The following is a 23,704-nucleotide window of genomic DNA, read 5'->3' as shown; positions in this document are numbered from 1 at the left end:
TTTCTCGGAGCCTGTTAAAGTGCTGTGCCAAAAGTTAAATGCAAAATTTTTTTGGGGTCTTATTCCTAAAATGTTATACTTTATATATACAGGGTTCATTTCGTGGGAAAACATCAATTTTCTTAAATAGAATACTATTTTTTGGATTCTTCCGAAAATTTTAAATCTATTTTATGTATAATGTTCTATACTTATATTGAAATGTTAACAAGGTACAAACAAAATAATATTGCCATTTTACTCACTTTATCTACCTGCTGCGGCAAAATGATTAAAAGGAGAATCAAAAAAATTCCATTTTTCTTTCTTAAGAGATATCGGATAATGCAAAAGAATTAATGGTACTATTCTGGTACCACTCACCATCCGATTAAGGACCCTTATACCCTTGACTTTTGTTTGACAACAGTTGAATTTAGGTATAGAACATTATACATAAAATATATCTAAGATTTTCCGAAAAATCCAAAAATTTTAAAATATATAGGGTGTCCATTTAAAATAAAGAAGTAGCCACTCCCAATAAAAACCAAACACCTTGTATATGTAAAAATCAAAGTAATAATATAAAATCTTAAGAGAGTGAATCCAAACAACCTACTTTTTTGCTTGCTCATTGCTCAGCAGTTGAAAGTATTAAGGACAATTTTCCCAATATACCTGTATTTTTATTTGGAGGTTACAATTTACCCTTAGCCACTTATACTACTCAATTAAAGATGGTCTGTTAGTTGAGTGCCCACTGACCTATCCAGCCAAAATCATTTTCATTTCAATCATTTTTTTATCTAAGTATGAGACAATCTAACATTATTCCAAACAATCATGGTGTATTTTTGAATCTGATTTTTAACAGTATTGACGAATGCCATAAAATATCTGTTCAACAAGCTTTAGACAATCTTCTTCCAAACAACTTTCACCACTTGGCAACAATTTGTGATATTAGGGTTAGTGATAGGATTGAAAGGTTGGATTATAGTACAACTTATTTTGATTTTAAAAATGCTGATTTTGTAAGTTAGAATGATTATTTTTCTTTAGTGGATTCAGACATCGATAATTCAGTGAATAACTTTTATGAAGTAGTTTTATATGCAATCTCACTTTATGTATCGCAAAAAATATATAAACCTTCCAGGTTTCCTCGTTAGTTTTCCCCAGAATTAAGAAATCTTATTTTATCAAAAAAGACTGCTCATGCTAAATTCAAAAGTACTAACTTAGCTGAAGATTATATTCGGTTTGCTAACCTATACTATACTCAATGTAAAGTTCATACTGAGTAATGCTATAGATCTTACCTTGCTACCTTAAATGAGTCAATTCAATCTGACACCACACAATATTGGAATCATGTTAACTCCCTTAATAAAAGTCATGGTATCCCAAATGCTATGCACATTCGGGGGAGGATATTGCAAACTTATTTTCTACCTATCTTTCTAGTGTTTATCACTCTGATGAGGTTGATCTCACTAACTTTAATTTTCCAGTAGCAAATTCTGTTGACATGCCTTTTATTCAGTTCACCCTGTCTGAGGTTTTTGAATCTATATTTGGTTTTAAGGACAAACTGAGTTATGGTCCTGATAATGTTCCTCCCTATTTCCTAAAAAGATGTGTTTATAGTTTGTCTAGACCCTTGTGTGCATTATTTAATTTGTCTTTAAAATTACAAACTTTCCCTGAGAAATGGCGTGACAGCTTTATAACTCCTGTATTCAAAAATGGTGACAGGGATGATATAAAAAATTACAGGCCCATTGTTATGTTATCTGCTATCCCTAAGCTTTTTGAGCTTATCCTAAACAAATATCTTACTTGGCATTGTAGAGGTCTCTTGATCAATGAGCAACATGGGTTTAGGCAGGATAAATCTACTTCTACAAACCTTGTATTATATCATGACTTTATTGTCAGGGCTTTCGAGAAGGGTCATCAGGTCGACTCCATCTATACTGATTTCTCAAAGGCCTATGAAACAGTCATCCACTCATTGCTCATTTTTAAATTAAGATACTATGATTTCACTATTATTATTTACCTACATAGAAGGATACAATTTGTTAATGTAAGGGGTTCACTTTCAGTTCCTATTTTGGTAACGATATTTTTAGTATTATCAAATTTTAAACCTGCCTGATTGCCTGATGATACAATCAGACATAGATTCTCTATATAATTGGTCTGTCTCTAATGGCTTACATCTTAATAAGGATAAGTGTTTTATCATTTATTTTACTAAATCTAGAAAAGTTGTCCCATTTGACTACCACATAAATGGTAATATACTTTCAAGAGTATCGCTAATTAAAGATTTGGGGGTGTTGTTTGACTGTTCCCTGACTTTCATACCCCATATAGATAGTTTGTCTAGTAAAGGCCTTCGTACTCTTGGTTTTATAACTAGAAATACTCAAGACTTTTCAGTAGCTGCCTTCAGAGTTTTATATCTTACACTTATTCGTAGTGTCATGTCTTATTCTTCCATAGTCTGGTCCCCTCATTATGCTAACCATATTCACAGTCTTGATAAGGTCCAAAATAAATTTCTCAGGACTTGTATCTGGCGATTAAATGTACAAGATGAGTCTTTATTGAAACTTAAGTCACGGCTAAATATGACTTCTCTTGAGAACTATCGAGCTAGGTGTGATATGATATTTCTTCACAAGTTGATTAATAATGCTATTGATTGCCCTGAATTGTTATCGCGTATAAACTTTAGGTGCAATACCAGAGTCCTTAGAGAGACGTCCCTTTTTCTGGTTGAATGTCGCCATACAAACTATGGTAAATTTTCTCCAATTAATCGACTCCATGCTGGGAAATAGATTTAATCAGGCTTTTGACTTAGTGGATTTAAAGCCTTCAAAACTTAAAAGGTGTCTGAGTGAGTTTACTGGTTGAGTACTATGTGTTAAGTATCAAATAAATTTGATTGCTTTACTTTTCTTATTTTGATTATTTTAACGGTATGTTTCTAGTTGTTTTATATATATTTTTTTTTATTCAACTGGGGAAAACTATAAATTGTTGTATTCATTTTTTTTGGTCAAAGTTAGATTGTGCTTACATTTTTCTGGATGTGTTATCTTATTTTTATATCTTGGGCTGCTACATATTAATATACAGTTAGATAGATATCGATACCTGAATACAACAGTGAGATAAATCCTAATTAACTATTTTGAGATAATGGCAATCTGATTTTGTATGGTGGTAATTAAATATTTGTGAATTTTTGTTCAACCACGTGATATCTTACAGTTGCATTAAATACTATTGTTTAATTTTAGGTTATCCCATTAAAAAAAAGCATTAAATAATAATGTAAGACCACTTAAAGGGGAAATGATTTATTTTTTTTTTATTAACAAAAAACATCAAAACAAAATATCAAAATAAGGAAAGTGCTAGATTATTTTAGCATTTTTATTCTAAGGTGCCATCTTCGTTGTCTTCTGTCACCTTGGAGTTTTCATGTCCCTGTAGATTTAGAAAAAATTGGTGATGTCTTTGAGGAATAGCTCCACTTTCACACAAAGAAAGTAGGTCTCTTCGCAAGTATTGGGGGTGATTCGTTATACACAGGTGTTAATTGTAAGGCCTCGCAGGCTCTTCTGCGACTTCTCATCCGGAATTTGACATTAACTGATTTTGTAAACTCTTGTTCTACATAGGACATCTTATATTTAATGAGGTCTGGCTCACTAACATTTACTTGAATCATCTTCACATGCTGCCATATACATTTATCTCCGTCATTATTGATATTAAAATTTTTACCCGTTTCGTCGCATAACTTTTTCCAGTCCATAAAGTCCTTCGTCTCCATTTCTTTTACAATATACATAGGAGCATTTTTTTGTGCACATCGGATTATCATGGCTAACTCTGATGGAATAAAAATAGGTCCTTGCTTTAAAACTCTCTTTTTTTCTCGTTCAATGCAAGCATGAACACAGTCACCTTCGTTTTCAGTGTGAACAACAATAAGATATTTATGTGTAATTGTTTGTATATTTAATGATTTTAAAGGATGTAAATACATACAAAACAAAAACTTATTTTAATTATCGCTATAAAAAATCACATCTTTTTTACCCTGGCAATATACTTTTAAAAAGTTATAGACTCCAGTTGCTATTTCAATCGCTCCTCTTTTGGCCACACTTTCATTCCATAAATAGCAAATACCCTCTTTACTTGTAATATTAAAAACAGTAAAATTATATGCGTTTAATTTACTTTTATAAAAAAACGTTGAAATATTTCCATTTGGAAGTGACATTACTGCTTGTAAATCGAAGGTAGCCAAAACTATATCATTTTCAAGCTTAAATAGGTTTTTATCTTTTTTTTTTCCAATCGCGAGTTACGCACATTTTCTTTGTGTAAATCATATTCATTCTGCTTCAGCGCCCTTTCAGTTTCTGAACTGTACTTTTCAAATATTACACAAAATGAGCATTGATCCTTTTTTTGTTGGAAAAATGAAATATTAAATTTGATGTTAAATACCTTCCCATACACTGGTTCTTGCACATAAGGTTTCTGATCTTGTTCACATCTTTCTTTATAAAATTTGTACATTGAAGAGATAGATAGTGAACCATCTATGTACTCTTTTTCAGTTCTAGCTCGGCAATAGTGGGATTCCACTTTAGGAAAGCTATTAATGTGGTCCTCAACATCGTTAATTAGGTTAATGGGAGTTTTATTACCACTTTCTCTGGTTCCTCTCATATCATTTTCTAAAAACCCATTTGGTGCCTTTTTTATCGCAGTACTAATGGTATTATTATAAAAAATATCTAATATTGCCATAAAAAAACATTTACAGACTCTTACATTTTTGCAATTGACTTCAAAATAGTACGCATGGTTTATTTTTCTATGTTTACGGTTGTCGGGGTTTTGTGCTACCTTCTTTGGCGTACTTGTTGTCATACACTTTAATAGGTATTCACGCTGTCTTGTTTTATCAGATAGCTTATAAAATTGTTGAAAAATGGATATTTTATTTTCTTTAGAAACGTGTGTAGCACATTTGTACAAACAATTTTCATTACAGGGTGGCTTAATTCTTTTTGGTCTATGCACCTTACCAAGTCGCGACGTATATTCCTGACCAGAGTTTATTTTTTGTTTTTTAACATTTCTTGCCCACAAATTTTCTTTTCTAAGATGTTTTCTTGTTTTCTTTTTTGTATTCTTATTGTCTCTACCATCACTGCTGCTACTTTCTACTTCTCCATCATTAGGGTTAAAACTGGGATCCTCATCATTGGAAGATTCTTCTTCATTTCCTAAATCTTGTCCCATTTTATTTTGAATTTCTTGCAAAGGTGAAACCTGTTCTTTTCTCATTAAAGTCTTTTGTTCGTTTACATCTAAAAATACAGAATATTTATTATTGACTTTACACACAAGTTACCAGACTTCCGAGACACAGCTTTTAAAATTTTTAGATGCAATGCATAGGTATTTAAAAAAAATAATTAGTAAACAGGATTATAAATAAAACAACACACAAAAACGTACACACCTGATAAAATAGTATCATCCGTAATGACTGCCATATCCATATTATTCTCGAATGCTTGCAAAGTTCCATAGCCTAATTCTGGTTCAATGACTTACTGTACATCTGACGTCAAAACCTCATCCTATTCACCGTGAAAATTTTGTGGAACTTTTTCTGAGGCTTAAAAAAAAATAATTCTTCAAAAACCTGCAAGTCAATTTCAACTTGTTCTTTATTTAATGTAATTCTTGGAAAAATGTCGTCATCCTGGATTAAAATTTGTGGGTTTTTAGCTGAAAACATTAAACGTTTTTTAAGATGCAAGCAGTGTAAATAGTACTTAAATATTAAATACTATCACTATTACATTCTAATCAGAAAGTAAAGTGTGAATATTAACAAACTTACCAGAAAAAATGCTATCCTCAATGTTTTTTATATCAATAATAATGCAATCATGAACTGGTCTTGCTAAATAAGAGTGTCCATTTATTGATAGGTCAATCTCTTCTATTATTGGAATATTTTGCGCTGATTGTTCTATAGATACAAAAAGAGAAGAATAAATTATTTAATTTTAATAATACCAACTTTAAAAATTATACCTACTGCAAAAATACACCTTAAAGTAATAAGTGTAAAAGCTTTTTACTTTAAATTTTGTGGAAAATTAAAACAGTTGTTAGGAATAAGGTACCTAAAAAAATTACCTACAATTAGTGTTGTAAGCAATGGAACGTTCCCGTTTATTCTCGAAGAACGTTCGCGAACGTTCACGACTTTTTTCGTGACGTTTATTCTCAAGAGCACGAATGAGCATGAATCCGAACGTTCCCCAAAAATGTGAACGTTCCCATAGCGTTAACGTTTGGTGTCGGTTTTCGGCAGTAACGGTCCTTTAGCAACCAGACGTGGCAACACCGGATCGCCTCGCATTAGGTTGGTTGTCGTCGATCGTTGACAGCAATGACATCTGTCATTGTTGATTTTCAGGGATTTACAGATTGGTTTATTGGAAATTCATGTTATTTTTCGTGGTTAATTTATGCTTTGAATTTGAAGAGATTGCATCGGAGTTATAAAAAAAAGTGGTTTCTAGTGTTTACTGTTGAAAATGTACTGATTGCAGGACATGGTGGAGTGGTTATTGCTCAAAGACATCATTGAAAACTATCGCATTAGCTGTTTTAACTTTGCCACCGTCTTCGGCTGCCACTGAAAGAACTTTCAGCAAGTATTCTTTCCTGCACACAAAAAAAAGAAATCGATTAACCACTGAGAGGGCGGGAAACTTGGCATTTGTTGCTTCAAATATTAATTTAGAAACAAAATTAAAGAGTCAAAGTATAAGCTCAAATACCGGCCAGCCAAACACCTCTACCAATTTAATGGAACCGAAATCAAAAAAAATAAAACTCGCTACGAAATCTGGGGCTGAAATTAATACCATTGAAGATGATTCTTCTGAAGTTCGGAGGAGAGTTCCTAAATAGGTTGTTTGAAAGTTTAACTTAATAAATAGAACATAAATAAACACAAACATTTTTAATTTAAGATATTTTCCTAATATGTTTCCTTTGCATTTTTTTCATTTATGCTCGTATGTGCTGAAAATTCTCGTTCGTGCTCGTTCATGCTCGAGGAACGTTCTCAAAAAATAAATTCTCGAGCATTTTACAACACTACCTACAATGTTTCAACAAAAATTTGGGGTTTATAGACTTGTTTTATTCTCTTGTACTTGGAAATCAACCTGTAATGAGGTTTTACTAGGATGAACAAAGTTTATATCACTTTTAACTTGTGTTTCTGCTAAAAATAAAATAATACAAATTACTCGTATTGTATATTACTATAATACAATACGAAATTCGAGGTTTGTTAGGTTAGAAAACCAAAATTAAATGAGATAGATATACGACGTTCATTTATACAAAATGTTTCCCGCCTTATTGCAACAGTGAGATATTTACATTTATAATTATATCTCAGTGTTGCATGTACGTTATTGAAGGAATATTAAAGCAACCCTGAGACATTGTTAAAAACCCAGTATTGCATTAAACTCAAGCCCAAATAAAAGAAAAAGCAACAGTGAAGTTTGGTTTTTTTTTATATTTTATATATTTTTGTCGAGATATCTTAGTGTTGCAATATGTTAAGCTTGGACTTAGCTTTAGTATGGTGTATTTATCTTAAATACAGTTAATTAGGATTTATCTCGCTGTTGTATTCAGGTATCGATATATTGTTGATTTATAGAAAATTTGGATATTTAATAGATTAAGTTTATTATATATCTTATTAATATATTTGTTGATGACAGAATAATTATATACAATTAGGGCTGGGATATAATTTATTTTGTAATTTTGTTAGAATGGTGACATCCCGTAAATAAATAAATAATTTACAGGTTCCGAAAAAAAGCATAGACCCTTACTAGACGGGCTACCCAGTACAGAGTAGTAAAGGGGTTAACTAGTGCATTTAAATAATATAACATTTGACAACATATAACAATGCAAAATATATTTTTAGGAAATTATTTCTGTGGCATACTTTTTTCTTATTTATGTGGCTTTTGCAGAATTTAAATAGAACCTAGTTTAACTAAACTTGTACTGGAACAACACACGAACCTCAGAACGACGTTCAACGAGGAACTGCAGTTTAGTAGAACTTAAGTGGAACCACTGCTTGTACCACCGGGCCTTAACCGTATATTTATAAACTCATATAATAGAGTTTAGAAGCGTATGATTTTACCGAAATAAATAGGTTGCTAAATTATAATTTGTGATGGTTGCTACAATTCTAATGCCTAATATGTAGCAAAGGCTATGTTATTCCGAAGCGCGTTAAAAAATAAGAAGAACAGAAGGAATCCAGTGCTGTCCCCTCGTATTGAAAGCTCGAAACTAAAAGAGCAAAAGAGTTGTCAACAAAAGACGTTTTTCGTTTACGGCAAAGAAGTGTTTTCGGATAAAAAAATCCATGAAAAAACGTCGGATTCCCGTGGGAGCTTCAACAGAGTGAAGTGTACGTAAGTTTCAGTTTCGCAGTCCTTTATGAAATTATGAAGAGGCGAAATGCGGACTTGGCTAAGATGAGAAGACCCATGAAAAGGAACAAAATCACGGAAGGTCTATACGGAAGGTACGGTTCTGACAACATAACGTTTAGATTGTGACCCGGCGCGGTTATTTGGGCACGCATCCCGGTCACAGTCATGACGCATTTTGACCATATGTGATACAAAATGGCTGTTGTTTAGCTGGATTGGGACCTTTTGGTTCGTTTTTTTTCAATTATATTCTTTACAAAGCTAGGTGCTTTCCATGAAATTTTAAGCTTTCCTTATGGAAAATCGTTATAAGTTTTGTTTTAATATCTCTACCAATCTGTCATAACAGAACTTATTTTTGTACTACATTCTATAAATATAAGGATTAGGTTTTTTTTTTTGCTGTTTTTAAACTCCTACTATCCTATTAATGCGTAAACAGATATTTATCGCTTTATAGGTCGTTATCTCGCGATTTAATTGACCTGAGATCCTACATTTACTTACATAAGGTGGTCTTGGTTATGCTCATATGCAACACCTAAATTTAATTATTTCCCTGCAGATGTATTCCCATTGGCAGTGTAAGGGACAGTAGTTACACACTTTTATACAAGAATATATCCATCCATATTACAAGTTAATAATATTTTTTATCTCACCTTTTTTAAGAAATATCAATTGAGAGTATTAATCAGTCCACTATAATATTCAAATTGAAAGTTTTGTTGTCCAATAGAAAACAAATTCTAATATAAGACAATTCTTGAAATATTGACAGATGATACAATAAATTCAGTAATGTAAAGTTTTTAATTATAATATAAAAATAATAGAAGGAATGAGATTGAATGCCTAAACAATCTTATTCTATCTGAAAATACAGTTTTTAAATTATTCAATGTTATGCCAAATAGATTAAGGATGATCAGAGCAATTTGGGTTTCTTTGCCAAATTGCTGCCTGAGGTGTTTAGATAACACAATATGTCTTGAATGGATACAGGGAACAGCAAAATTCAAAGTTGATAAGACAAATCTGAATCATCAATTTGATTGTTGCATATTTTAAATAAAAACCTTAAACTCTTACAAACAGCAGATTGATGAAGAGACTGTGCATTAAAATGAATGCAATAATTGAATTTGAAAATGTGCACTACATAGTTCGGACCACAGTAAAGGTGTAATACAGTAGGCTTGATTTTACTCTGGAGTTAAACAAAATTGTTCTGCTTGACATTTCAGAAAATAGTTCTGTTGATCTTATAATGCAGTCTAGGTTCTTTAAAGAAGATCTTACACCTCTTGAGGCAATGTGGATAGCTAATCTGAACCCATTGAACTCCAAAAATTACAATTTATTTAATAAGTAGGAGATGAGAAACAATTAGATGTTCATTAAAGCTCTGTGTTTTGTGGAAACAATTCCATAGTCTTCATTCAAAATTTGTGTAGATTATATCAAGTTGACATTTTAAATTAATAGCTTCATACAGGTTCACAGAAATGATGTTAAATTAGTGACTGTGGATCTGCACTGAAAAAAACCATGCTGGTTAGGTCAAATTAGATATTTAATTTGGTGGAACAGGTTGCAATAAATGCAGGTCTCAAAAGCTATATGAAAGTTGGAAAAAAAAATGATAAAATTCCTTAGACTCTTTCGCTTGCATAGTCAGTAATCTGATAAGTGAACACTGTCATAAAAAAAATTATGAAACTTTGATTGATAACTATCAGCCAGTCACACTTATTAACAACTTCTCTAAAGTTTTTGAGTGGGTTTTTCATTCAGCATTATACTCTCCTATAAAACATCTTATAGACATAAGACAGCATGGCTTCATGAAGGGCAGATCCACTACTTCTAATCTTATTACAATCATGGAATTTGTATACAGGCAGTTAAAGCCATTTCTCATACTTTCTGGGACTACTGTTCTTGTACTTCCAGGCATTATGACTTCAACTTATGATCTAACAGGCAGTTCATTCCTCATAGTTTCTGGACTATTGAGAAGTTATTGAATATGTACTCTATACAGATTTCTCAAAAGCTTTTGACCATCATTTCTATTTGATTCTTATATCAAATCTTTCTGACCAATTTGGGTTTTCATCTTGTTTAACTTCTCTTATTTCTTCTTATCTTACTAAACATCCTTAATATGTTGAATGCTTTGGACACAGCTCAACTGAAATAATTGCTCCTTCAGGCATACCACAAGGCTCCAAATTGGGACCTCCACTTTTTAACTCATTTATTAATACCATTTCTAAGGATCTGGAAGTAAGTCAAAATCAAAGTCAAAATATACTTTATTTACTAAGTTTACAAACTTGTGCTAAAAGCTTCCTAATCTTAGAATTTAAAATACTAGCAGTTATTTAGTTAAATCTAAAACAGAATACAGAATCCATTTCGATTATACATAAGAGCATATTTCATATCATCAAAGAAAGAACTAAAAAAAAGAAAAGGCAAGAACTACCATAAAACAAGAACAAAAAAAATGTGATCAACAGATACCGTCATTACAATAGACCGAGTCGTTAAAATACTCTTCAATGCGTAGTAAGCTTTTGGTAAGATTAATGTCTTTTGTACCTCCTAAACTTTTTAAGGTCTGTAACAGTCCTTATTGAAAGAGGAATGTGATTAAATATTTTATGTACAATAAGTACAATATTTTAATACATATAAGACAGTTTCTCATAAGTGAGGAGGTGGGGATTGGAAGAAAAGTTGTTTACTTGACGAGTATTATGACTTGTGAAGGATAGTGGATTAATGGTCTTATGTATGAGTGTAGCAGTTTTCAATATAAAGAGAGAGAAAACTGTTAAAATTCTCTCAGCTTCAAAAAGAGCTATACAACTCTTAGATCAACACCACACAGAAACAATTAGTCCTTAATGCTTTTTTCTGAATAGTAAAAATGATGTTCAGCTTTCTACTCTTTAAAAAGAACTGTGTTACTTACCGGCACAAAATTGATAATGTGTCACTACCAAGATCAATTCACTGAAAGGACTTGGGAGACTTGGGTTTTTGATATACTATGGGTTTGGGGTTTTTTTATTTAATTTGCATATTGAAGATAACATAAAAAGAAGTTATAAAATGCTGGGTTTTGTTGTCAGGAACTCTCCATTCTTTGAAAAGATCTCTAGCATTAAACTCCTGTAATTTACCTATGTTCATTGTTCATTTAATTTTGGAATATTCTTCCCAAGTCTGGTCGCCATACTATCAGAGCCATATTCAAGAGCTTGAAAATATACAGCGAAAATTTATTAAATTCCTTTGGTTTAAATATGAAAGAGAGTACCCAGAAATCACCTTCTCACATGATCGTTTGCTTGCAAGATTTCAGGTTAAATCTTTACAGGAAATAAGGGGTTCGGCAGATCTACAATTTCTATAGTAATTAATTAATGGCTTAATTGACTTGCCAGAGATCTTGCAACTTCTTACAAGATCTACACACTAGACAACATCTACACACCTCTCGGTTCTCAGCTCACAGTCCTTGGGTGATGTAAATAAGTGAATAATGCATGCAGTTCCAATGCTGTCCTAATAGTTTATGTTAACGTTATGTATATTAGCATACATAACGGCTGATCGGCGATCGAAATAGTCTCGGCGATGGTATAGTATGGTATAGATTCGGACATTTAACAGAATAATACATCACACATTTTTAATTAATAATATGGCTATAAGTAGTTTTATAGCTTTATTATAGTTTTATTTGATCAAAATTAAGTGAAATGTAAAAACAAAAAAAAACATGTTTAAAACAAAAAAATGTTTTGTATAAAATTAAAAAAAAAAAAAACATTTTTTTTTTTAATCTGAGTAAAATGCAAACAATTGTAGTTTAAATATTTAATTTTATATACTGAACTGTCTAAAATACTGAGAAAACGAGAAATTACTTGGGACCGTCACAGTAGTAATTCAGTAGTACTTTAAGTAGTTTAATATATATAAAAATGTATTCTGTTTTGCAGACAGTCAACTTTTTATATTTAAAGTTTTAATAAACTCCTTACAAAGATAATTAAAATATAAGACTACAAAAATATAGCCATTCTACAAGACTAAGCAATATAGTTAGAAAGTATATTTAAGACAGTTGAGCTATAGATACTTTTGTAATCAGGCTCCCGCGTCCAAATAATTTGTGTTTAAATATTTAATTTCCTGTACTGAGTTGCATAATATAAACAAAAATTATCTGAGATCTTGACTGCCTGAAAGAGTAAATAGTTTATTATTGCATCCAGGCAATTGAGTAGTAATGTAAGCAGTTAAATATATAATATATACAGGGTGTTTGGAAGGTGAGTAGCCAAACGAAAATGGTGAATAGGTGAGGTTACTGGCTATTTAAAACGCGTAGTATTTTTTTGTTTTTCCTCAAATTTAAGGAGTAATATGTTTTTTCCTTTTTTTATTAGATTTTTCCCGTTTTTTTACTTTACTTACTTTTTTTTTCAATTTTTTTTCAATTTTTGGCCAAAATGGCGCACAATTAATTTTATTTAAAAGACTAATGTTGTCTCATTCAGATTTAGATAATAACTGAGAAAAATATTTAAAGAGAAACTAATAGTGGAGTAACAAACTTCCTCAAATCAATAGAAAAAAAATGTTATGTCAACTTTACAATGGAGAAAATAATAATAAAATAAAGTTTGTCTTCAATGACTGTGAACTAATTTCTTGAAAGCAACCTAATTGAGCAGGTATAAACTTATGCCTCTTTCTAACACTTTCTCTTTCACCGTTTTAAAACAGCTAAACCTATTGTGCCCTTTCGTTTCCATGACCCTTTCCTTTACAGGTTGATTAAAAAAAACATATTTTTTACTTCAAATCGTTTATTTATAAGTCTTGCTCAAATTGATGGCCATTATTTCTAATACACGCGTAACATCGCTTTCTTATTTCTCTTGTGGTATACTGTAATGTTAGTTCCCGTCTCATTATTACAAAAGCGTCATAAATTTTTCCTATCAATTGTTCCCTAGTATTTATAGGTTCGAAATACAAGTTCTTTTGCGCGACCCCAGACGTAAAAATCAAGTCCGGTGATCTTGCAGGCCATGGGATAGGGCCATCTCTGCCAATCCAAGTATTGGGAAATGCATTGTCTAGGTGCTCGCCAATCTCCAGTGCGCCGGGCACCCATCGTGTTGGAACGTCATTTGTTCTTCATTGAGAAAATTTTGGAACCCCGTTCAAGAGTTCGGGCAGATCATTTAATAAAAAATCTAGATAATTATCCCCATTTAAATTATCCGGTAAATAATGTGGACCAATAAGGGTATTACCAATTATGCCTGCCCAAACGTTTACTGAGAATTTTTGAAAGGACACGACTTTCTTCATATTTGGGTTTTCTTCTTTTGGGGCCCAATAATGCAAATTATGAAAGTTGGCAATTCCCTCCCTTGAAAACTTGGATTCATCTGTCCACAGTATGTTTTTCAAGAAATCGCGGTTATTTACGTCCATATGTAGCAGGAGGCGGCAAAACTGAATGCGTCTTTGGTAGTCGTTTTCTTCATGATCTTGCACAGGAGTGTATAATGAAAGGGATGCTTTCCATTGGTATGAAGAACAGACCAGACCTTCCATACACTTAGGTTTAGATTGGCAGCTACAGTCCGGATGCTCGTTGTGGGATCTTCGTCAAAAGCTTCCAGAATTCGTTCGTCATCAGCAACATTACGTTGTCTGCGAACTCCAGGTTCACGAAAATTTAGACTACCAGTTTCTCTTAAGCGTCTAAAGGTCGTTTCAAAAGTATGACGATTAGGTTGGCGTCTATTGGGAAAACGCTCTTGGTAAATTCTTTTTGCTTCTCGTCTATTTCCATCAGCTCTACCATATGCCATTAGGATATCGGCGTACTCCTCGTTTGTAAAGGCACCAGCCATAGTAGGCAACAGTAACAATAAAACAAAGTTAACGAAAATGAACAACAAAAACAATATGCGTAGAGCGGATCTAAAAATACGTGAAGTAGCGGAGAAAGACAAGCCTCGAATAAATAATACTCGTATTATGGTTAGTGACAGAGAAAGAGTGGGGCACAAAGGCAGTGTCGCCGAATGATAAAGGAGATTATAGCGTAACAGGTTTAGCTGTGTTAGAAAGAGGCATAAGTTTATACCTGCTCAATTACGTTGCTTTCAAGAAATTGGTTTCACAATTTGGCGTCCTTGAAGACAAACTTATTTGTTTTTCGTAAGTTACCTAATTATTTTTGTTACATGTGGAATATCGTTAGAAAGACTATTAATTAGAGAAGTTTTTTAACACATTTTAAAATCCCACAACTTTTTTTTTATTATTATTTTTTCCATTGTAAAGTTGACGTAAAATTTTTTTTCTATTGATTTGAGGAAGTTTGTTACCCCACTATTAGTTTCTCTTTAAATATTTTTCTCAGGTATTACCTAAATCTGAATGAGACAACATTAGTCTTTAAAATAAAATTAATTGTGCGCCATTTTGGCCAAAAATTAAAAAAAAACTGAAAGTAAAAAACTGGTAAAATCTAATAAAAAAAGGAAAAAATATATTACTCCTTAAATTTGAGACAAAACAAAAAAATACTATGCGTTTTAAATAGCCAATAACCTCACCTATTCACCATTTCCGTTTGGCTACTCACCTTCCAAACACCCTGTATATATATACAGTGCTTTTCTTTGAAGTCCCCCCCCCCCATTTATTTTTTGAACGGGTAAAAAAAAATTTTTGTAACTTGGAATAAGTAAATTGGTCTATAGATACTATTTTTCACTGTAAACTAGGTAGCTGTAAATTCCAAGATGGCGGCTGGGCAACATCTTGAGAAAAAATTTTAAATAGAAAGGGGGGTCGTGTGGTACCTCATTTTAAAGGTCTCAATGAGTACTTTATAACCCTGAAATATTAGACCCATATCTTAACTCGTTTCAAAATGGCGGCCTAATAAAAAAGTATTTTTTTTAAATTTTAACGTTTTACATTTTTATGATTTTTGAATAGATAAAAATCAGTGTACGAAAATAAATGCGTCACTATTTTATTTTGACATAAAAACGACAGTTCTAAATGTCAAAATAACACATAAGCGCCATCTTGAATAAATGCATTAAATAGAAATCTTGTGTTACCTCATTTAAAAGGTTTTATTGAGTACTTTTAATATTTATTACATGGACTCGGTGGACTCCGTTTTGACCTGTCTAAAAGTAACAGCCAAAAAAATACACTGTTGCGATTTTATTAACGTTTTTAATAATAATATACAAATAATTTATAATTTTTGAATTTTGGATTTAAAGATTAACTTTTTGGTTTCTAAAGACTTACTGAACCGCCCTCGTATGTCACATTTCACGTTAAAGGTTATTGAACATTATTTAGACATTCCAAAAATTTTAAGATAAAAAAATTTTAAGATATTTTTTCTTAACCGGTAAATTACTCTTAAATTACTACTGAATTGCCATTGGGTGTCACAAGGGTGTTCCCACATTTTTTGCATCTTTTTTTAAGAAATGATTTAATAAATTGTGTACTAAAACCAGATTTTTGTTTGTAGCACCCTTCTTTACTTAAAGTTCCTGGTCCTGTGGATCTTGGTGATACTAGCGGACTACCTGCTCGAGTTCCGCTTCGAGTTCTTATGGCCGTTTTACCTACTGCTGCGCTCGGTTTACGACTCCTTTAAATACCAGGGTTTTGCTTTCTCCGTTTTCTTCGTCCTGGTCTCGCTCACTTCCGACATGCTTTGCTACTTCTTCATACCTGTGCATTGGCTCTTTTTCGCCGCCAGCACTTATGTGTGGGTACAGTATGTTTGGCACACAGATAAAGGTGGGTCATATTTATTTATTTATTTTTTCAACCAGCAAGCTGCTCAATATTACAAAAATAAACCTTGTATGCCTATCCTAAGATATAATAAATTTACCAGTTACTTGTCAGGCTATCTTGCCCATCGAACTTTTATCACAAACTCAACTAGAATAGGTACTTCATTTCACTGTGCCAACAACAAGTATAATATATTACACAATAATACTTATACTGTAACATTTCTAGGGATTTGTGCTCCCACAGTGGTGCTCTGGATCCTTTTCGTTTATCTAGAAGCAGCCATTAGACTAAGAGACGTGAAACACTTACCGGGTCACGTGGACCTGTGCAGGCCCTTTGCCGCACATTGCATAGGCTATCCTATAGTGACCCTAGGGTTTGGCTTCAAGTCCTATGTGGGATATAGGTACAATATTATTTAATCAGGGTTTTTTTATGGTATATTTACGATTATCAATTTGACAGGATGCGATTGCGAAAGCAGCAGCATGTGGCCAAAGAAAACATGTTCTACATGCAGCTGATGCAGCAGGCGCTGCCCGTAGAGACGGCGCCTCCTGATCCACCGGCCGTAACGGGCGGGGTGGATCAGGGGGCCACTCAAAGTGCTCCAAATGCGCAGCCACAACAGCAGGCGAACGCCGTCGCGGCGCCTGCCCCTAACGTTGTACAAAATAGTAATCATAAGATTCATAACCATAGTCATAAGGTAAGAGAAAAAAAATAGATTTAATGCAGCTGAGATATGCAAAGATATAGTAATTAATATAAATAGAGGAGTTTTTGACATAAATTTACTGTGTTGTAAGGTTATTTTTTTTTAAATTTAACTTTTTATCTGATCTTTTCAAAAGCTAAAGATTTAGAGGTGATAAGAGACATAAATACAGGGTGATTGATGGTTGATAGTACCTTAGACGTTTACGAAGAACGGAAAATTGATTTTTTTTGAAAATTTGGCATCATGGATTTTAGCTAGTGATCTAACGATTAAAAATATTGTTAGCGATACAGCGTTGCCGCCTATATAAAAAAATAGTAGCAACTTTGTTATTTTAAATCGAATACCCTGTATATTATTTTATGCTCTGATCCGCTATCACTTTATGATTGTTTTTGTATGTTGTTCGTATTTAGTGGCTTTTGAGAAATTATTTTCTTTATTTTCTGACCAAAACATCCAAGTAGTGACCTAAAAATTCATTAAAATGGAAAGATATAGTTATTAAAATGAAGTTTTGATGAATCTATTTATTGTCCATGGGCAATGTGACAAGATTGTAGCAAGAACATGCAGAAAGTTCAACGAAATGTACCCTAATTTACAAAAAATGGATAAAAGAAAATTTGTGCGAATACAAAAAAACTTTATACAATTTGGTTCACAACTTAAAAATGATACCAGTTTAACCGCCAAACATGTAGTGTCTGATGAGGACAACATCCTGAATGTTTTAGTCTACTTTGTCTACTGAGTGCAGCAGATGATTTAGGCCTAACTTATTATTCTGTGCAAAAAATTCTGGACGACAATAATCTGCATCCCTTTAAATTTTCAAAAGTACATCAGCTGAAACTGGTTGATTACCAACGTCGCGTTCGATATTGTGAGACACTTCTGACATGCACTCAAGAGGATCCAAACTTTCAAACTTTTCACCAATCAATCAATCTTTCGAATCAAACTTTTTTTCACAAAAAAATAATATGGACAGATGAAGCAAAGTTTTCTAGAGAAGGTATTTTTAATAGAAGAAATCAACATTTTTGGGTTAATCAAAATCCACATGTGGTTAAGGAAATGGGATTTCAAGCTGTTTGTTTACTAAAAGACAATCAAATAGCTTTTTTCATTTACGACGGGTCATTAAACTCCCATAAATACCTTCAGGTTTTGTGCTCAGTAGTAGAAGATTTTCTCGAAAATTTAACGCTTAAAGATGCACTTGATGGTTCCAATTGAATGGGGCACCCGCTCATTGCACTGAGGAGGTGACAGGTGACTTATTTGAGAAATTCGATGACCGCTGGTTGAGGCATTTGGGACCATGGGATTTGCCTGCGAGATCACCTGATCTTACACCACTTGATTTTTACTTTTGGGGTACATTTGAAGCAAATGGTATACAAGACACCGATAAACAGGAACTACGTCAACGACTTATCAATTGCATTGGTCAACAAGATCCTTCTGAAATACAAGCAGCGACAACACATGCTGTACAACGCAGGATTTTGAAGTGCTTGGCAATCATGGGAGTCATTTGGAAAATTTATTGTAAATTACTTATAATCTTAGGATAACTAAATCATTATTAAATTTTGAAACAAATTGTATAAAGTTTCTTTCTGAACTTTCGGCATGTTCTTGCTACAATTTTGTCATTTGTCAATTTTGATTCATTAAAACTTCATTTGAATAACTATTTCTTTCCATTTCAATTAATTTTTAGGTAACTATTTTAAAGAAACGCCCGAAACAACGTGTATTACTATTATTGATGAACTAAATGTAACTGTCTAACATCAATAGCACAGCATTGTTTGGTCATGACCTTTCATGGTGGGTTTCACGCGTAAGGCAAATATGTCAAAATATTCCGATTTTTACAGAAACTTGCTGAAACTTTTATTTCAGAAACCAAACTACTTAGATATAGAAACATCATTTTCCTTTTATAATATGTTATAATATATAGGGTGTTCCATTTAAAAAAAATGCATTTTTCACAATTTTTGCATCTATACTCTATTTCAGAAGTGTGTAGAGCAATAAAACCTCATTAGGTATGCAAAAGTGGTACCTGGTGATCCACCAATATTTTATGCCACTATCTTAGTTGGGTATTAGTTTCAATGTAAAATTCTTTCTTTTCGTTGATTGCAGGTAGTGCCACCCGGTTTTGGGTCAATTTATAAGTTTTGCCCATTGTTACCCACTGATAAACATTGAAAACGGTTCGCCAAAGGCGTGCAACTGGGACTTGTTTTTTACCTTATAATTAATGTACTTAAATGCTATTTTATTTTAGAAAGTTACTTTTGTTTAAATGGAATAATATATTTTTTTCACAAATTTATTGAACATAATATGTAGAGTAAAACAGTTGAAAATGTCACTTTTGGATCTGGCACTTTTTGAACAGTGTATAACAATTTTAAATTATAATAGATTGTAGTCTTCTTCGTCATCTGACGAACTGTCATCACCTCTTGACATTATAATTAAAGGATCGACTGTCTGATCGATGAGGTTGTTAAGATCCCACATTTTGTCCTCTTGCTTAATTACATGCTGGACTGCTTTTCGCCAATTCTCTGGTGTCGCTTCCGTAATGGCTTGATCAAACAGTAGCTTAACATCTTTCATTTTAAAAGTCGTGTTTTGTCTTGCTACAAATCCTTTTACCTGCGCCCATATCAGTTCTATAGGATTTAGTTCGCAATGATATGGCGGTAAGCGCAGTACAGTTATATTATATTTTTCGGCTATATCTTCCACAGCGTATTTCATGAAACGAGTTTTGTGTAAGTTTGCTATTGCCAGCAGTTCTTTTTTTATCAAATTTGCTTCAAACGCAATACCTTTTGCAGTCAGCCAATCGATAATTTCTTGCTTTCTCCAACTTGAAGTTGGCGTCTTCTCTATTCGCCGTGAATGATAGCTTGCGTTATCCATAACCACCACCGAATTAGCCGGAAGAAATTTTATCATTTCACCAAAATAGTCCTCGAAAACGTCTGAGTTCATGTCTTCATGGTAATCTCCTGTGCGAGTCGACTCAAAGGTTAGCAGACCTTCTTTTAAAAATCCCTCTTCGCTTCCAATATGTGTGATTATAAGTCTTTTTCCTTTTCCCGAAGGTACTTTAATACCCGTAGACAGGCCTTCTATGAAAGCTTGGCGAGCACTGGTTATATTTTTGTCTTGCCACATTTTTTGGACTATATAACCTTCGTTAATCCACGTCTCATCAAGATAAAAAACTTTCTTTTGCTCCCTGCGGTACTGCTTGATACTTCTCAAGTATTGTCGTCTCCAACAAACAATTTCGTCGCTCTCCAGTAAAAGTGCTTTGCGGTTATGCTTTTCCCAGGCAAAATCCATATTTTTTAAAGTTTTCCATAAAAGTTTTCTACTTATCAACGGAATACTGTCATCTCGGCCAAGCTCCATTAAAATTTTGTCTAGGGTGGGTATTTCCTTTTTAAAATAAAAAGAGTGAACTTTTCTTCGAATTATACATTTAGCATTTTCATCAAGGACTTTTGTAGGTCGTCCTGGCTTTTGCTTGGGAGATTCCACTTGACCTGCTACTTTTCTTTCCCGCAACAATTTGAAAATGGTGGACTTTCCAATTCCACTCATTCGAGAACATTTTTCAACAATTTCTTGCACAGTAAAACTAGGGTAATCGTGTTTTATGCAATCATGTACATTTAAAATAATAACTTTTTCACTCAGCGATAGTGGAGAATTTTTAGTACATTTTTTCGTTGGACTGAATACCTCCATTTTTTAAATATTGGGATAATAATATTGTGATTACACTACAGCGTAGCAGTGACTACTAACGTTTAAACTATGATTTAAAAGTATTTATAGTCTGTATATATTACCTGACCCCATTTTTGCATGTTACAAAGCGTTAAAAGATAGGTACCTATACAACAGGATTAAAAGTATTTATTTAGTATTTAATCTCTTTCAAAATAAAAGCATTTAATCCGTGAAAATTAAATTCATAAATATTATAAGTACCTGCGCCTATGAACTACCACGAAATGTAGCCAAACAGAACGGAATTCCCCAGTTTATTGCTCTGAAATAGAGTATAGCGGTAAAATCAATAATTTTGACCAACTCTGTATAATGTAGAACAAATTTTATAGCGAAGACGATATGTACAATACCTCCGTAAATTACGCTCATAATTTCAATTTTCTGTGCGTTCCAGTGTCGTAGTAATAAAAATTTATTTGGAGCTGTTTTGGTCAAAAAATAAAGAAAATATTTAATTTCTCGACAAGCACTAAAAATAGGTATAGGAACACCTTATTCAAAAACAATCACAAAACGAAAGCGATAGCGGATCAGAAAATAAAATAATATATAGGATATTCCATTTAAAATAACAAGGTTGCTACTACTTTTTGGTATAAGCTGCAACGCTGCATCGCTTAAAATATTTTTAATTGTCAGATCACTAGCTAATACCCACGATGCCAAATTAAAAAAAAAATCTATTTTCCGTTCTCCGTAAACGTCTCAGGTACCATCAACCATCAATCACCCTGTATATTGTTGATATTCAAATATTACGTGAAAATTACGTACCTGAATAATCCGTATTTCGATCGACAGGTTAGACTAACGGAGTTTGCTTGTATTTTGATTCAACAAAATATTTTTTATACTAATTTAGTCGCCAAGAAAATTAAAATTATTTGTTTTTATCAAACAATAAAGTCTTACAATATGTAATGGTTGATTAAGGAATAATATTTTTTTATGAAGTCAGAAAGATTCTTAAAAAGTTCTTAAATAAAATTAAAAAGTAATAGCGGCAGATAAAAAGTTATTCTTGATTTGAAATACCTTTATATTATTCGGATTTATTTTTATATATTTCGTCAGATAAACAGGTAGTTGATTAAATTGATAATTACAAATAAAAATGTATTTTGGTTTTAAAACAGAAGTACCTCGTAAAGAATTTTTCCTACCCTTTGCAATACATTTGCCTAAGAGTAAAGCCTGGTATGTTTAATGCCTACCAAAAATTACATTTTGGAATATATTATTTAAAATGCTTGATTTATGCTATTTTAAAAACAGGTAGTTAATATACTAGATTATAAAGAGAACCGCAGATGAAAAACTGATTAACAAAAAAAAATCCACACATAAAAAACTCTATATTTATTTAAAGATCTTATTATAAAAAACAAAATTTTCAGGTAGATGTATATTATAGTAACATAATTATAGTTATTATTATATTTAGCTGAACATAATATAAATATAATAATAATATATATTATTATTATATAATGTTCAGCTAGATACAGATAAATAAATACTATGTACACTGTGTCCCATTTTGCATGAGATTGCAGGGTATCTCTGTCATTTTTTAAGATATAGCTTTGCGGGTTTCCCGACCCTGTATCACTTTTTTCTAAGACTTTTAAAGCCATAAACAGAAATATTCCAACTAATTTTGTTCCTGAAATACAGGGCGAAAATGAAAATGTTCACTTTTGGAGATGTTATTATTTCTCAGGCTTTGTATAAGATAAAAAAAAATTAAAACTGCTTATAATAGATATTTTTATTTATAAGTCAGTGGCGTATTAAAAAAAAAATACAGCATTGTTTTTCAGATTGAGCACAAACTTGGTATTTTTTAAATGAAATACCCTGTATATTTTAACGTCAAATTTTTGCAATTTTTTTTTAATACATTAATGTATCACAACCTAAACTGTAATACATTTTAGCATCAAGAATTATAAAAATCCATATTTATGTTTTTTTAATTGTAGGCCATGAAATATTTCACACCTGCATTTAATTAGTACTTTTTTAAGATGCCATGTAATTTAAACCTGTTTATTTAATAATATTTAAAATAAAAACTCAAAATATTACTCTGTAACATAAAAAATCTCTTTAAAAATGTTGAAAAGAAAAAATATTTATATAGTAGACATTTTGTCTTTAAATAAACCACATACGGTTTCCATTCGCCTTTAAGCATTTAAAATTATATAATGTTTGTAAGTTCCTGAATGCTTTGGTTGCTCGGAGTTTATCTATATTATTATGCCGATTTGCATACATTTTATTTTTTATGTATTACCATACAAAGAAGTGTAAAATACGTAAGTCCGGTGATCTCGAGAGCCATCTGACCCGTGTGTGTGTGTGCCAATTATATATATATATATATTTATATACATATATATATATATATATATACATATATATATATATATATATATATATATATATATATATATATATATATATATACATATATATATATTTTAGTGCCCAATACAAAACATAAAACACTAAGTTAAAGCAAAAGTAATAACTTCGTTTTCTTTATACAAATGTCTTGTAATTTGCCTATTAAATATGCCTCTGCTGCTTATATGGGATTGGTCAGATCATATTACCTTTTTTTTAAAATCCGAATCTT

The 23,704-nt window shown here is 32.0% G+C and overlaps 2 protein-coding genes across 4 annotated transcripts in view; one reads left to right on the top strand and one right to left on the bottom strand.

The window, feature by feature from the left end:
• Window positions 1-3,456: 3,456 nt before the first annotated feature.
• On the bottom strand, window positions 3,457-6,133 carry LOC126737353 (uncharacterized). Of its 2 annotated transcripts, XM_050442222.1 has the most exons (3): window positions 5,942-6,133; window positions 5,555-5,713; window positions 3,457-5,399 (listed from the first exon to the last, which is right to left on the bottom strand). In XM_050442222.1, exons 2-3 carry the CDS (start codon window positions 5,592-5,594, stop codon window positions 4,327-4,329), a joined length of 1,113 nt encoding a protein of 370 aa, XP_050298179.1. In that variant the 5' UTR covers window positions 5,595-5,713; window positions 5,942-6,133; the 3' UTR covers window positions 3,457-4,326. The 2 variants fall into 2 exon arrangements, with proteins under 2 accessions (XP_050298179.1, XP_050298181.1); XM_050442224.1 differs by lacking the exon at window positions 5,942-6,133 and having other exon boundaries at window positions 5,555-5,738.
• Window positions 6,134-8,454: 2,321 nt separating this feature from the next.
• LOC126737349 (macoilin-1) overlaps window positions 8,455-23,704 on the top strand; it is a 134,287-nt gene continuing 119,037 nt past the window's right edge. Inside the window, exons 1-4 of one of the 2 annotated variants that reach the window (XM_050442212.1) lie at window positions 8,455-8,692; window positions 16,216-16,490; window positions 16,719-16,899; window positions 16,959-17,202. In XM_050442212.1, coding sequence (XP_050298169.1) covers window positions 8,613-8,692; window positions 16,216-16,490; window positions 16,719-16,899; window positions 16,959-17,202 — 780 coding nt within the window. In that variant the 5' untranslated portion in view covers window positions 8,455-8,612. The remainder of the gene's footprint in view (window positions 8,693-16,215; window positions 16,491-16,718; window positions 16,900-16,958; window positions 17,203-23,704) is intronic. The other variant, XM_050442211.1, reaches the window with a different exon arrangement.

This window comes from Anthonomus grandis, chromosome 6 (genome assembly GCF_022605725.1).
Source record: "Anthonomus grandis grandis chromosome 6, icAntGran1.3, whole genome shotgun sequence".
Taxonomy (NCBI): Eukaryota; Metazoa; Arthropoda; class Insecta; order Coleoptera; family Curculionidae; genus Anthonomus; species Anthonomus grandis.
Note: the sequence above shows the minus strand (reverse complement) of the source record. Positions and strands in the feature narration are given on the sequence as shown.